This window comes from Eleutherodactylus coqui, chromosome 5, assembly GCF_035609145.1.
Source record: "Eleutherodactylus coqui strain aEleCoq1 chromosome 5, aEleCoq1.hap1, whole genome shotgun sequence".
Lineage (NCBI taxonomy): Eukaryota > Metazoa > Chordata > Amphibia > Anura > Eleutherodactylidae > Eleutherodactylus > Eleutherodactylus coqui.
The window spans coordinates 171633079-171649318 of record NC_089841.1 but is presented as its reverse complement, the minus strand read 5'-3'; the positions used below and the strand labels follow the sequence as shown (position 1 = coordinate 171649318).

Sequence of the window (16240 nt, the reverse complement as noted above, 5' to 3'; positions counted from 1 at the left end):
TGAATGGCGCCATCCCTGTTCCACTCACCAAGTTCCTGCTCCTGAAATGCCATTTGGCAGTACAATTATCATTACTCTCTCAGGACTACCTGACTGCATACACTTGGTGCTACTCAACTCCTCACCTGCTATTCACAGTACAGTAAGTGCTGGAGATGGGGTAGGAGTCAGGTAGCATTGAATGTGAAGCATCAGACAGTCCTGAGTATTGTTTTCAATGGGAAGCATCGCATCGGACTCGCGTGGACATCACACGCAGGGTGATGTGTTTTACTGTCCCACTGAAAGCAATTAGCTATGCGTTCCGAGGAACACAAAAATATGGAACATGCATCGCTCCTGTATATGACTCCATTCAAAAGAATGGAGTTCACATTCAAGCAAAACGTCAACTGCTCATATCATCATGTTTATGGGGACACGGACTAGATACATCAGATTTCTACCAGTTCAGTCCTTTCATTCCCAGTTGTGGGCGGTAATCGCTTATGTCAAACATATTAAAGTGTGGAAGGGCCACATAAATAGGAGAGTCGAGGGAAGATAGCCCTCTTAGATATCTTACATCCATGCCCCTTAGTTATAATGTTTGGCTTTGTACAAATGTAACAACCCTCTTCTTAGCTTCTGCATCTGAATGCAGTTTATCACCATCGGCATGAGATTACATTCTTGACAGATCATGCTTGGAGAAATGTAATGTCTTTGGACAGTTTAATGCTCTCCATAGCTTTAATTTGCTACAAGAAGCATCTTTCTTTTTAATGAAATGGTTAACACTATTAATGGTAACTGCATCTCTATATGAACAAGACCTGATTCTCACCTTTATATGGAGATCCTCATCTAATAGGACGTTCCTTGTTTTGAGGTCCAGGTGTAGTAGAGGAGAGGGCAAATTATGTAGCCAGTTCATCCCTAACGTCACTTGATGAATGATACGATATTTCAAAGCCCAAGGGATGGGACTAACTCTCTCCATTAGGGCATATAAACTGCCATTCTTCATATATTCCATCACAATACCCGGAGGTCCCTCTGTATTTTCATTCAGAAACCCATATAGACGGATTACAAAAGGATTATTTGAGGCAGAGGCCATCTTCTCTGCCTCCGAAACGAGTTCCTTAAGGTAATTTTGTACATTCCTATAACAAATTACAAAGCCCAATGATAATTTCAGCACTCCGTTTTTCTTTTCAGTGAAATTAAATGTCTCCCCCCTCAGGGTACTGTGAGTGCTGTGCTCTTGTGGCAGGGTTTCCTCATCTCTATTAGGGCTCATGCACACATCCACTTTTTGCCTCCGATTTTATATGGAGTTGTGTATTTTTACAGGATCCCTTAGAAGAACAAAAAAAAGCATTCTGTATCCTAAAGGTATTCTCCCTAAAAAGAAATGCTTTGGAAGATTGCAGAGCTAATATATGCTGTCACATTGTGTAAGGGGGGGGGGGGGGGGGTAGCACTGCTGTGCCTCCCCTTACACAGTGAAGAGTTGTGATATGCTACCAATGGCCATGCTAAGCTCCACCCTTCTGGCCTGACAGCCGGCTAGGCAGAGGGGAGAGTTGTCAGAGAACAACTTTTTACGAGATAAAGGGAGATTGACAAGTGCATGAATCTCTAACTGCCCTATACAAGTGAGTTGAGTAGTGGTCGAGCATGCCCACCACCGCTCTATTCATAAGGGCATTGAGCGGCACCGTTTTCAAAACTGCTGGGGCTCCCAGCAGTCATATTCCCAGTGATCAGATATTTATCCCTTATCCTGTGGATAGGGAATAAATGTTGTTAGTGGGAAAACCCCACTAATCTAAGCTTACCTAAAATCGAATCCAAAGTAGAACTGCTAATAACAAGTAAGCAGGTGAAGAGGAGGCTGACTTCTAAAGTTGGTGAAAAGCGAATGTCTTGACATTGTGTCTCTTGGGCCTATCAGTTTGTTCCTAATGTCAGTTTCCCATCTGAGTACTATTTGTGAAATGTTCTAATCCTAAATGAACCAAGATCGAACATTAGACAATGGACAAAAGTCTACGGGAGCTTCCAACACTCTATGGTATCTGCTCTTGATAGACAATCAAATCAGCCATGTTTTATTCTCTTTGTCAATGTTATTTGTGTCAAGAGAAGATGGTATCACAAATGTCTGCTGGTCGCTCCTCCCTAAGGATTAGATTTCTCTATGTCCTATTCAAGTCCCTTGAACTAGTGACTGCCAGCACTGGACCCCTGTGATCTGCACATTGCTGGGAGACGTACCCTTTCAACAAGAAATCTAAATCTACAAATGTGTCTATTCATAGTGAACACGAATAATCGAGCAACTTACCTTTTATGTTTTTTAACTGCCACATGTATTTTGAAGATTTCATGTTTTGCTTTGTATACAGATCCAAAGTGTCCTTCGTCAATTAGGACCCAATCAGATAGCGATGTGACTGGTACGAGAATATTCTTATTCATCCCTCAAGAGAGTCATTCCATTTATCTGAAGAAGGAATTAATGAGAGATACTTGAAAAATATCTGTGTGTTAGGCCAGATTCACCCCAGCGAATGCGTATTTGTGCTCACATCTGTGCCATGCTTCTGCCCATTGGGCATTACGTATTTACGCTCACAACTACAATTTTTACTGTACTTCTAGTGAGCACAAACTCGTCGTCCCAATCCCATACATTGAAATGATTAATTGGGTTAAAAAGATGTATGTGTTCTATTTCCCTGCGCAAATAAGCAGAAAAAGAGCACGCTGCATATCTTTTTGCGCAACGGAATTGTGCTTGTGAATGAATCCATTGAGATCAATGGGTGCAATTCACTGCGTATTGCGTACACAATTTTTTTGTCCGCAAATATGCTTGTGTGAATCCATCGTTAGGCCAGTGACACAGGAGTAAACGCATTTATGCGCACATTTGCGCTGCATATTTGCTCAAAGGTCATCGCGTATTTGTGCACGCAAGTGCATTTTTTGCTCTACTTTTTGGACACGCAAAAATACACGCAGCGATGCTCTCAGCAATTGAAATAGCAAATTAGTGTAATGAGTTCAATACGTTCTCATTCCCTGTAGAAATGCGCAGGAAAATAAAGCATGCTTTGTTTCTCTTTTCATGAAATGCGAACGCAAAATACGGACATGTGAACGAACCCATTGAAACCAATGGGTTCTACATAGTATGTTAGGCTGAAGGGAGACAACGTCCATCCAGTTCAGCCTGTTTCCACCCCCCTTCCTTGTTGATCCAGAGGAAGACAAAAAAAAACCAATGAGGGAGAAGCCAATTAGCCCCTTTGGAGGAAAAAATTCCTTCCCGACTCCATAATAGCAGTCAAAATATTTCCTGGATCAATGTTTGAGTTCCTACCTGACTGCAAGACCCGGGTCAACAATCCCGCTGGTCACCTAATTTCTAAATCCTGTAATATCATAGTGTTCTAGAAAGACATCTAGTCCCCTCTTAAACTTCTCTATGGATTTTGCCATCACCACATCCTCAGGCAGAGAGTTCCACAGTCTCACAGCTCTTACAGTAAAGAACCCCCTTCTATGTTGGTGATGAAACCTGCTGTCTTCTAAACGTAGCTGATGCCCTCTTATTACCCTCGCAGTCCTGGATATAAACAGATCATGGGAGAGATCCTTGTATTGTCCCCTCATGTATTTATACATAGTTATTTGTTCGCCCCTTAACCATCTTTTTTCCAGGGTAAATAATCCCAATTCTGATAACCTCTCTGGGTATTCCAGTCCTCCCATTCCGTTTATTTAGTTGCCCTTCTTTGAACCCCCCCAGCACTAAAACATCTTTCCTGAACACCAATGTCCAGAACTGTACACAGTATTCCATGTGGGGCCTGACAAGTGCCTTATATAGTGGGAGAATAATGTTCTCGTCCCTCGCCCCCTATACCTCTTTTAATGCACCCCAAGACTTTATTTGCTTTTGCAGCAGCTGATTGGCATTGATTATTCCAGTTTAATCTACAATCCACTCGTACCCCCAGCTCTTTTTCTATCTCACTTTTCCGTAGCATTACCCCATTTAGTGCATATTGGTGACATCTGTTTCTCCTGCCCATTTGCATAACCTTACATTTATCAATATTAAACTTTATTTGCCATTTTTCTACCCAAGCTCTCAGCTTGGTCCAGCCTAGAACTTACTTCATTGTAGAAGCTGATTAGATCGGTCTGGCATGATCGACCTCTCATGAACCCATGCTGATGAGGAGTTATACCATTGTTTTCCTTGGGGTATTCTAGGATGGCGTCTCTCAGAAACCCCTCGAATATTTTCCAACTATTGAGATGAGACTTACTGGCCTGTAGTTACCAGGCTCCCTTCTTGACCCCTTTTTGTATATTGGAACCACATTTTATCAACTTTTCAGCTTTTAGCTCATTTTTAAAAAAACCTTGGACAACCCCAATTGTCCTAACAGGCTAGTATCAGTGCTTACCTTCGCCATACGAAAAATGCTGGTTACGTATTGATGTATTATCGCATTATTGATGCTGTTATTGCACTTGCAAAGATGAATTTTTATACAAGTGCGATGCGTTTTATGAGAAAAATGCATTACACTCGCATCGCTGCACTTGCGACTTTCACGCATGTTAAAAACATGCTTGAAAATCGCCCATTATTCCCTATGGGAGCAAAACAAAAAAGTACATCACACTCGTATGAAACTCGCATGCACATGTGAGCGTGATGTGACTTTTTTAAAGCTCCCATAGTGAAAAATGGGCGATATCACCCAAAAATAGGACGTGCTGCAATTTCTCTCTCGCATTGTTTCTTCTCATAGTGCTGTAAGAGAAAGTTCGCACATGCAAATGTCCCATTAGAAACAATGTGTTCTTTTCTGTGCATTCTAATTCATTCCCATCTGCTACATTTATTCTGCGTATGACGCTGTACATATCTACCGTATTTCATGCACTTCTGGGTGTAACACTTTCGAATTCCTCCGTGTATATATACTCATTGACTTAATCCGTAGTTCATAAAGCCCTGTAAAAGCCGCCAAGCATATTTGCTTATTGTCTAATATGCGGACTATGCAGATATGTAAATCTGCAAACCAAACTGAGCAGCTTTCTCCAGACACGACATGTGCTGACTAAACAGGAAATGAAAAGTTTCACATAGTTTCTGGGAAGCTGGAGTTTGCTGATGCCCCCTGTATGATCCTTCACGGTTTGGAGTGCACAGAGCAGATGCCCCCTCTAGCATAGAAGCATTTCACACTTGACCACCTGAAAATAAGGAGCACTCACCTAGTCTGACATACAGGGAAGTGTCTGGGTAGTGTGATGCAATGTCCTGCCCGCCCCAAGGGGTGTTCCCGGCCAAGGATTGTGTATTGCTCATTCACCGAATACATTCAGAGAAGTTCATTAATTTTTTTTCATGTAACTGTACCTTTAAAGCTCCTTACAGCGCAGGGAATGCCACAAAAGCTGCTGTTAACCCCTTAAGCACCAAGTCATCTGTCATTTTGCCTTAAAGAGGCACTCAATTTTTTTTTTTTTTAAGGAGGCTGGAGTTGGCATCCATCACATATCACTGATCTCTACTGTGAAGAATGCAGTTCTGTATCTCGTCCCTTCCAAGCTGTGTATTCTGTACTTTTCTTTTAGCCTCCTGGTCACACGACTAGCAGTCTGACAATGCAATTCATGGGGCAGATGTGTGACAACTGCCAAAAAGCAAAACTGTCACAACCATAGCAACCAATCAAATTGCGGTCTTAATTTCGCCTTCGGCTTTTGAAAATAACAGCGGTTACTGTGGGCAAGAAGGACAGTGTTACAGGTCTGTAGACCATGAGTCTTGTATTAACTCCATTACTACCCTAGTCCACTAGGGAAGTTAGCATTTATCCCTACATTACCCTAGACCACCAGGGAAGTTTGCATTAAAGGGGTATTCCATTCTTAGATATTTATGGCATACCCACAGCATATGCCACAAATGTCTGATATATGTGGGTCCCAAGTCTGGAATGGGGATTATTTTATCCTATCAGGTCTTGTGAGGCAGTCTATGACTGCTAGATCCACATAACATTTGATTAGGAGATGGCCAGGATTTCGGAAATAGCTGAGTACACTTTGCTGTACTGTTTCCATAACTCCCGTAGAAGTGAATGCGAGTTACAGAAACAGCATAACACAGTGCGCTTTAACGCAGATCGCTATTACCATGTGGGGTGACACTATTACTTTGTGAGGCACAAATAGGGGGACTTGTGTTATGCACTATTACCATGGGACACCACTACTGTTGGGGGCACATTATGTGGTACTATTTAAATGGCACTATTTTGTGGGTTATGTAGCATTATTTATACAGTTCAGCATTAGAGGGCACTGTGCTTCAGGTACAGGAATAGGCGCAAATGGGGCAGAAACAGGCATAGATCTGTGGGTAGCAGCAGGATGAGTTGATGTGGGTTAAGAAAAGGTAGGGAAGATACTAGAGAATTAAAGAGCCAAAGATGTCTGGGCAGCAAACTCTGCAGACACCAACTATGCAGTTGTGGCTGGAAAAAATCTTCATGGTGGTCTGGGTCAGACGGAAAAGATGGGAAAAGTGAACTGCTATAATCAGAGACCACACCAACTGTAAGTCATTCAATTTAACTGTACTGTATCCATTAATACCTTCTGCAAAGTGCATGATGTCAACTGGTATCTACACTTTATGGTCATTGGATGGTGCTAATATTGGTCTTTGTATGGAGTTTTTTTTATTTAGTAACCGTGTAGCAGTATTTTTTCAATCACTATTTAGTGCTAATGGCAGTGGTCAAGGCTTGGAAGTATTTATACTTTTAACGTGGCAGTGGCCCCCTTGCTGCATAAATGGTATGTTCTCACCTAAAATGACAATTACTGCACACTTTGGAGCTACAGTTCTCAGTTAAAGGGGTTGTCCCATGATTTAATATTACATTTCAGTTACATTGGGGAAAACATAATTTTTTAAAATTAGAATCACTTTAAAAAATATGATGCTGTATTTTTTAGTGGTCTTTTGTCTGCTATTACATACTTCTTAGGACCCATGGGTGTATTTCCTGTCTGTGTATTTCATGGACACACTATAGACAATTAGGCTATTAACACTCGTGTTTTTCATACAGACCGATGATCTGTGTGAAAAAAAATCGCAATGTGTCCTATTCTGGTGGATGAAGGGTATCATCTCTCCTTAAGGAGAGCACGTAGGAGGTAAGTGAGGAGACTTATAAGGCCATGCATGCTCCTCTGGGAAATATGCAAATAAGGGAGATGGAACAATACCTCTGCAATGGCACCTATTGGATAGCAGCATTCCTGCAAATCACTGTCCGAAGCCATAAAACCATGCACAGACAGCTGTTTTGGGGGTTTTGCCCCTCATCAGTGTGCAGTAGGATCCTGGCTTGGATAGTGAGAGGCCTATGATGTGGGTCAGGAAGGGTATCATCTCTCCAGAAGGAGAGCACCTAGAAGGTGAATGAGGAGACTTATAAGACTATCTTTGCTCCTCTGGGAAATATGGAAGACTGGCTGAATCCTGGGATGAAGGGCCCGTTGCATGTGGGAGGAGAGTGAGCCTCCCTCGCCGCAGTGCCTGACACAGATGTGGCAGTACCGGCGAACACTGCAGACGAGTGAAGCGAGCAGGGAAAGGTGCATCTAGAAAGTGTGAATGGACTACCCTGTTACTGCATAATGTAAAATCCCTGACCCGGGCGCTGGTAAATGGACTCATGGGACTGTAGTTATGGCGCCATAGGTTAATGCAAGGCCTTGTAATGGTTAACCCCTTAAGTATCAGGCTGTTTTGTACCTTAAGGACCAGACACGTTTTAGGGATTTTACCCATGTGGTGGCTTTACTGCCCTATTTTGTTTCCTTCAGCTTCCAAAATTATTTTTGCTACGTTTTTTTTTCTCGTGACATATAGGGCTATTTTTTTTCATATGTTTTTCGCTGACTTTTGTTTTTTTGTTTTACTGGGGGTAAAAAAGCTAGAGAAAAAAGTTTTTTTAAAACAATTTAATTTTTTTTAAATTAGTATATCTACAATAAAATACAGTATGAGAATGGGTTCATTTTGTTTTGGACGTTTTGATATATAATATGTATAGTTTAGGATTACAGGGCGCATATGGCTACGTTTTTGTATTTTGTAATTTTTTCTTACTTATTTTGGTAACTTTTTTTAAACATCTATTTCCCTTCTCCCCAGGGTTCTCAGCTGTTAGTCACAGCTGAGAACCCGACCTGCTCCCGCTGGATTGCAGCAGCAGAGGATTTAATTTCACTCCATATTTCTGTTATTGGATGGAATTAAAGCCCAGAACCAAACAGTGTAAAATTTACAGCTCTTGGTCTTTAAGGGGTTAATAGTATATGTGATAATATGTAAGTGTGCTGTATATGATGTTTAGGGGAGGCTGATGTGTAATGCCGCAGGGAGGCACATAATACAGAGCAGTGATACGGATTTGAGTAATGTGTGCTGACCTGTGGATATACAAGTGACATCAAGAACACGTGACATGTTCTGTCAATGCCTAGTTATTAAGTATGGTTTAAAGTACACACACCCTCCGATGGAGCATAATAAGGTTTTCCCTACTAATGTTAAGTGAAGTTTATTTTTGCCACCTCTGTCTCCGTCTCTCAGCTGCTGCACCATCCGAAACCTGCGTTGCATCAGCACCTGCAGCACTGGCTTCACTCCTATTGAAGTCTATAAAAGCCGAGGCAGCTATTGCACTTCCGGCACTTATGTCTTGAACAATGAGATCCAATGGGAGTGAAGCCAGCTAGACCTTTTCTGGTCCCGTCTCCAATAATGCATATCCAGCCCACTGCACTGAAAGCTGGGCTGAGCGATCAGGTGATCGCCGGAGATCCCATGTGGCAGGTCTCCAGTGCTTAATTATTGATAACCTATCCTGAGGTTAGGTGCCATTCGATTCTGTCACAGGATAGATCCATTCTCTGCTGGGATTCCATTTTCCTACTGTCTTGGCAAAACAGAATAATGAAATCTGAATTGCAGGTGAGAAAAATACCTTGGGTTATCACCAGATAGTTTTAACATTGGAGAATTATTGGCAATATGTATGGCTGGTTTAAGATAGCCATACATTATATACCATGTTTTCCCGAAAATAAGACCTACGCTGATAATAACCCCTACCCTGATTTTTGGGGGGTGTGAGGGCTTAAAATATAAGCTCTCCCCTGAAAATAAGCTCTAGCTATACTACATGAAAAAAACCCAAAACAATACTCACCTAGCAGGCGCCGTTCGGGTCCCTCGCACTGGGCTGCAGTATTCCGGCAGTCTTCTGTGTAGTCCTCAGTGCTGAGAGAGCATTCTCTTGAATACCCTGCCTCCAGCAAGAGATTGCCATGATTGATTCAGGAACACTGCCTCAGCCAATCAGAGCCAGCGCTTGATGAACCAATCACAGTCATTCATTGAATGACATCATTAAATAGCTGTGGTTGGTTCATTGAGTGCCACCTCTGATTCAGGAACACTGCCTCAAGCCCTCAAGAGTTACCAGAAAGAGAATGCTCTCTCAGTGCTGAGGACTACATGGAAGACTGCCGGAGCACCGCAGCCCGGCGAGAGGAACTCGAACGGCACCTGCTAGGTGAGCATTAAGACATCCTCCAAAAATAAAACCCTGTGCCTCTTTTGGGCAAAAATTAATATAAGACAGTGTCTTATTTTGGGGGAAACATGGTAGCAATTACTGATATGGCCCCAACAAATTATTTTGCCATTATCAACTGTGTTCTGTCACTGACTGTGATCTTATATTAAACCTGGGGATATTTTCTTCAATTGTCCAAAGGAGAACCTTCCAATTTCCATGTATTCCAATCTGATAACGATGATGATTAGGATAAAGGCATTGAACACAACATTGTACTGAGAGTTTTCAACATATTTTAATTGACTGGTTGCAAAGTACAAACTTACAAATTGCCAAAATGGCATATATAAAAATAATAGATATATAAATATACATAAACCATTTATTAAGGCAATGATCCAAAAAGTACATTGGCATAAATTAGTGCTACATTGGATAAGACAAGTACATTTGTGGTTGATTTATGCATAACACAAGAGAATGGAAGCAGCTCTGTGCTCTGAAAGACCTCTAAGCTGTTTGTTCGAGGCTTCCTCCTTTCACATTCTCTCAGCAGAAACACTATAGGGCATATGTACTTAGACCAGTCTTTCATACGCAGGTCTACAAAAATTTGCACCAGCATACGTGCGACAAACCTATTAAGAGATGTAAGCCTCTTAATACATTTGCTGCATCTGGTGGAACCTCCATGCGCCAGACAGAATTCTACACCTGCTGCGAGTTTGCATAGGTTTCACCTAAAATTTCTGCCTGTTTCTTGCATAAATCATAGCAAATCTTATAGGCTGCACAGCTATGCCCCCTATCACTAGGTCCTACCCATTTTTTTAGAAAGGCACTTGCTTAAGAACTGCGACTTTTTGATGTGACAAATCTGGTGCAGGTCAGATAATACACATGCCCCTATATATCTGTATATCACTTGTTTCTTTAAGCTAGTTTACATGCCGGAAGTGAATAGGTCACATATTTTGCATGTACTTTTTATGAGACACGTATCTATGTCAATCAGTCTGCATGAATAATAAATTATAATAGGTTCTATAAAAGAATGCCACATTACATTTGGAAATTCATCTTGGGATTGATCGAAGAAACCCCAAACCACTACCATTAAAACCACTGCAATACAATGTCAAGTGTACTTATATATTTATAGATAATGGTGGGATTACAGTTTAATCCCGTAATGATTTAGGGTCATCCCCTGAGTTGATACACATTGTTATTACTCATGATTGCAGATTCTGCATCCAGTTTCACTTGGTATATGTAGAATATTTCACAAATTACTGTAGAATGCGGCTGCACATTTAGAAACACATTGGGAATGGTGTAATACTGCAGTATTTTAGGATACTGGAAATGCAGACCACGCACTCCAGAGAATATGGATGCTGTTTAGCAGTGATACCCCTGTGAAAGACCCCCTGAACAGTTTCAATACTCCCAGGGCCACTCTGGTGATTTTTTTCCCCATTCATTGTGTAGCTATCCCCCTAGTGTAAATGAGCAAGTGTTACCTTGGTTAGTAATTTCTTTCCATCTGAAACTCCTAACCTTTTTTTCCTCAGATGATCATGTGATCTCAATTGTAACCAGCTCAGATTTACTTGGCGTTATGTGTTCAGTTTCTAGTCAATTTCTCACTATGTATGATGCTATTTAGAGATGAGCGAGTATACTCGCTAAAGGCAATTACTCGAGCGAGCATTGCCTTTAGCGAGTATCTCCCCCGCTCGAGACTGCAGGTTCGGGTGCCGGCGCGGGGGAGCGGTGAGTAGCGGCTGTCAGCAGGAGGGAGCGGGGTGGGGGGGTGGGGAAGAGGGAGAGAGAGATCTCCCCTCTGTTCCGCCCCGCTCTCCCCTGCAGCTCCGTGCCCGCTGCCGGCACCTATCATAGATAGTGATGATGATCACATAGCTCCTGGTCACACAGTTATAATAGAGTAGATCACAACTCATCCCGATGACTGTATACTTTTGATCTGCAGTTTAGAAGGTCATGATAATTACACTGTCCCCACCAACAGGCAGAAATGGAGTAGCCTCTAGCTAATGCATCATGGAATTGTTGATGGTGACTTATAATAATCAGAAAGGGGGCTGCACTGTATAGAGATGGCTGCAACATACAGAGGAGACCGCCAGAGTATAGCAGGCAATCAGGTGAGGTGGGTAGGGACAGAAAAATATGTTTTCGCTGGAGTGGCCCTTTAGTTCTTGGCTAGCACTATATTTTGGCTGACAATGTGTTGACCCAAGTATCTTTTAGCAGGCTGAAAGAAATTTCTATATAAAAGTGATAGGTGTTGCCGAAGTGAACTTGATTCTGAAAAACCCCGGAGAACTCGGGTCAGGAAACACTGCTGAAAGGATACAAGTCATTTTATAAGGGCTGTTTTCTAAGCGTCTCCACGAAAATCTGTTCATGTGTCATGTCCTCCTGTGATGCTATCCTAGATTAGTGGATATTGTCCTACAGCTCTGTACGGTTGACATCAGCAGATATATTATAGACGGACAGCCTGCTCAGGAATTCATTTATGTAGCAAAATACTCCTCTAGGTAAAATCTCCTCTAGAATAAATCTTGTGATTTACAAACATAGACACAGACACTTAGAATGTAACAAACTGAAGATCAGTATGGAGGAGACCATAAATACCCCCAGTGAAATAGACCAAATGGATTGAATCCCTACAACTAACCGGTATAAGAATGTTCACGTTGTTGCACATTGCATCTATAGCCAAATGCTACTAGGAAGTGGCTTGAGGTCACCTTAGATATGGTGAAGATGACATGTGGAATATTTGGCCATATCAGAAGGCTGAACATTTCACATATCATGGTGTCCATCACTAGGACTAACTCGTAAAGTAAAGAAGTCAGAGTGGTTTTCCCCATGCATCCCTGGTTTTCACTACTTTTTCTGTATGCTACTTTTATGCCCTGAAGAAGAAAGCTCAATTGTATCCCTTTTGTAGACCTTTGCTGGTAGACCGAGACAGACTACTGTGAAATACGTGCGATTTGTTTCAACCATATGATAGAAAAAAAATCTAGAAAGCTGTGGTTGAGGAATCCATTCAGCAAGGTTATATCCAGAATATCATAGCACTTCTGCTGGTCCATGGTTGACAGTTGGTTGTAGATACATTTACTGTGAAAGTTGTGTTCTTTTTCCTCATGGAATGATTATTTTTGATGTGATGCCATGTTGAAATTCTGATGTCTCTCTGGAAAACTGTGCAGGTCTTGACCTATAAATTCACTTACTGTGATGGAAAGAAAGAAATAGGATAAACAATGAGACAGCTAAGCATTTTTTCACTTGCACATTCAGTATTAAGTAACTTAAAATATTAGCGGGGGTGGTGGAAATTTCTTGCATGGTTGGAAAAAGAGCTGTTTATCATTTTTTAAAATATGTTCTAGCCATCGTTTGTCTACCGTTTGAAATGGTACCAGGACTGCGCTGCCGGCAATACAAAATGCAATGGAACATTAAGTACTGTATATTAGAATTTGTTTTCCAGTTACTTGGATCAAGTTGGAGCTTATTAATAGAGGTTACAAAGGCCCTTTTAATGGAATTAATCATCAATATTTTGAGCAATTTTAAGTCAGATATTGTCTTGAAAATCAAATCTGTCTTTATTTTCTGATTGTAGATTTTTTTTTAAATGACCCTCCAGTCTTGGGCTAACCAAGTTGGCTGCACCACTTCTCTGACTACCAGATGCACACTCTGCATTCATAGTGCATCAGTAGTCTAGGAATACATTTACACGGGACGGCTGGTGGGTACTTAGACAGCCATCCTAACGATTATCCCTCCTGCGCTTTTAGGGCTCCTGCACACTGGTGAGAGCGATATCGGGATGTGATTGACGCCCCAATATCGCTCTCACAATCCTTCTTAAAGCCCTGGATGCGAGGCGTTTCAAACAGCCTCCCATCCCAGCAGGGCCCAAGGAATCTCCTGCTATGGCTGTCACAGCCACGGCAGGAGATAGTGATCTTCTCCCACTGTTTCTAATGGGGTCGGCGGCGGTAGCGCCAGCCCCAATGAAATCAATGGGAGATTCTCACAATCCTCTGCCACTGCTGTGACAGCAGTGGCTGGGGACTCTCCACGATGAGTGCTGAGCACTGCGACCAATCAGAGGTAGCGCTCAGCTATCATTCAATGCTGAGCGCTGCCTCTGATTGGTCACGGTGCTCAGCCAATCAGAGGCAGCAGTTTCAATCCCCGACCAGAAGAGGAGCAGAAGAAGAGTGTCGGGATCTACAAGAAGACACGCCGGAGATGACAGCGCTACTCATGTGATGTATTCTTCTTTTTTAATTTTGTTTTTCTACAGTTATTGATTATTTTTGGAGCCATCTCTGAAAATCGTCGTCTCGGAGAGTCCCTTGCCACTGCTGTCACAACAGTGGCAGAGGATCACGATCCTCATGCATTGATTTCAATGGAGCTGGTGCTGCTGCCGGCCCCATTAGAAATAATGGGCGAGATCGCAAAAAAAAATGGACATGCCATGATTTTGTTTCAACGCTGCATCGCAAGCGTTAAAACATCGAAAATGTGCATGGAACCATTGGAAGCCATGGGCTTCATAATTTTGTGATTTCTTGCAGCCTCGCAACGCTGGGAAATCATGCGATTCCCACGCCAGTGTAAAGCCACCCTTACACAGGAGCGATAATTGCTCACTGAATAGCTACCCACCTCCATTCAGAGTAAACAGGCAGTCATTTCTAGATAAACGACTGCCTGTTTACATGGGTTGATAGTCATTTGTTTTTTTGTCACTAACTTGCCCTGTTAGGTCCCTTGTTTACACGGGAAAACATTTGTCTGTAATTGCTCTGGCAACTATCAGCCTGTGTAAAAGTACCCCAAGATACTAAATGCTGTTCCATTTGGCCAGCACTGCTCACATCAAAAGCGCTGTCCAATCAGAGCAATGTGTATTATCTAAAGGCCCTTTTACAAGCAATGATTATCGCTAAAACGGCCAATTGACTGAACGAATTGACATTTGGTTTTGCAGAAAATTACAGTACAGATAATGGCTTGAAATAATCTCCATTTCCTTCAGTAGCTAAAGTTAACTCAGTAGGAGTTTATGCAAGGGATTATCTGACCAGCAGGATTCCATTGTCTTCTCCAGGCATGAGTAAACAATGTACTCAGTATGTATGCAAGGCAAACACAATGAGTACATTGTTTATTCCCCTCGAATCGTCAAGCCGTTTAAAAGACTGAACGATTCCCATTCAAATCAAACAAATTTTGAGTGTCCTGATGACTATTCTTATGCCGGCTAAAAAAGTCATAAACGACAAGTGAACTAATAGTGCACGACTGCCCGAGTTTCCGTATAATAATTATCACGCAAATTCATTTGTTTGAATAAATTTTGTGCGAAAACTACCGCATGTAAATGGCCGTTTAGACTATTGCACTACCAATGCACATAGCAGTATGGCCTACTTTGTTTGTCCGAGACCAGAGGGTTCCTTTAATTTTATTTTCCATACATGATTATGCAAACACCCATTTTGCCCAAGTTGTTACTCTGAGCCGGGAACAATAGATCAAGGATTTGTCGTACAACAGCCACATGGCTATAAGAAGCGCAAGTCAGAAAATGACCTATTGACTTCTATAGGAGAGTGTTGTGACCTGGACAGAGTTCACTGTGCAGGGAGGAGAGAGGAGTACTTGAGCTGTCCTACTGTCTACATTATGTACCTTACATCCTGGTTGTGATAACAAGATACAGTAAAGATCCTTTTACACAGTCCGACAGTAACTTAAACAACTGGTTTTCCTCCTACCTATCTGACCACTTATTTAGTGTCTCCTTTGCTGGCTCTACCTCTGCTCCTCTTCCCCTTGCTGTTGGGGTCCCCCAGGGCTCGGTCCTTGGCCCCCTCCTTTTCTCTATCTACACAGCCCCTATTGGACAAACAATCAGGAGATTTGGCCTCCAATACCACCTCTATGCTGACGACACCCAGCTATAAGACCTTTTCCCGTGACATCTCTGCACCTTTCCTCCAAAACATCACCGACTGTCTGTCCGCTGCCTCTAACACTAGGTCTTCTCTCTACCTAAAACTAAACCTCTGAAACTGACTTGCTGGTATTTCCACCCTCCACTAACCGACCTCCTCCTGACATCTCCATCTCAGCTCCTCAGCTCCCACCTTAACTCCCAGACAGCATGCTCATATTCGACGCCGATCTCTCATTTACCCCCTACATCCAATCTCTTGCCCGAACATGTCAGCTGCACCTCAAGAATCCGCTCTTTTCTCACTGTAGACACGCTAAAAATGCTTATTTTTGCCCTCATCCACTCTCGGCTCGATTATTGCAACTCATTGCTGATCGGCCTCCCCTGCGCCAGACTCTCCCCCCTCCAATCCATCCTGAATGCGGCAGCCAGGCTCATCTTCCTGTCCAGACACTACTCGGACGCCTCTGCCCTGTGCCGGTCACTGCACTGGCTGCCCGTTAAATACAGA

The 16240-nt window shown here is 42.4% G+C and overlaps 2 protein-coding genes across 3 annotated transcripts in view; both read right to left on the bottom strand.

Annotated features, from left to right (window-relative positions):
* RIPK3 (receptor interacting serine/threonine kinase 3) overlaps nt 1-5346 on the bottom strand; it is a 38983-nt gene extending 33637 nt beyond the window's left edge. The window contains exons 1-3 of the mRNA XM_066603695.1: nt 5296-5346; nt 2336-2494; nt 827-1148 (exon numbers count right to left, since the gene is read on the bottom strand). Coding sequence (XP_066459792.1) covers nt 827-1148; nt 2336-2469 — 456 coding nt within the window. The 5' untranslated portion in view covers nt 2470-2494; nt 5296-5346. The remainder of the gene's footprint in view (nt 1-826; nt 1149-2335; nt 2495-5295) is intronic.
* A 4622-nt stretch (nt 5347-9968) lies between these two features.
* NFATC4 (nuclear factor of activated T cells 4) overlaps nt 9969-16240 on the bottom strand; it is a 65167-nt gene continuing 58895 nt past the window's right edge. For both annotated transcript variants that reach the window (XM_066603694.1, XM_066603693.1), the window contains exon 11: nt 9969-12975. In XM_066603694.1, the coding sequence (XP_066459791.1) occupies nt 12896-12975 (80 nt within the window). In that variant the 3' untranslated portion in view covers nt 9969-12895. The remainder of the gene's footprint in view (nt 12976-16240) is intronic.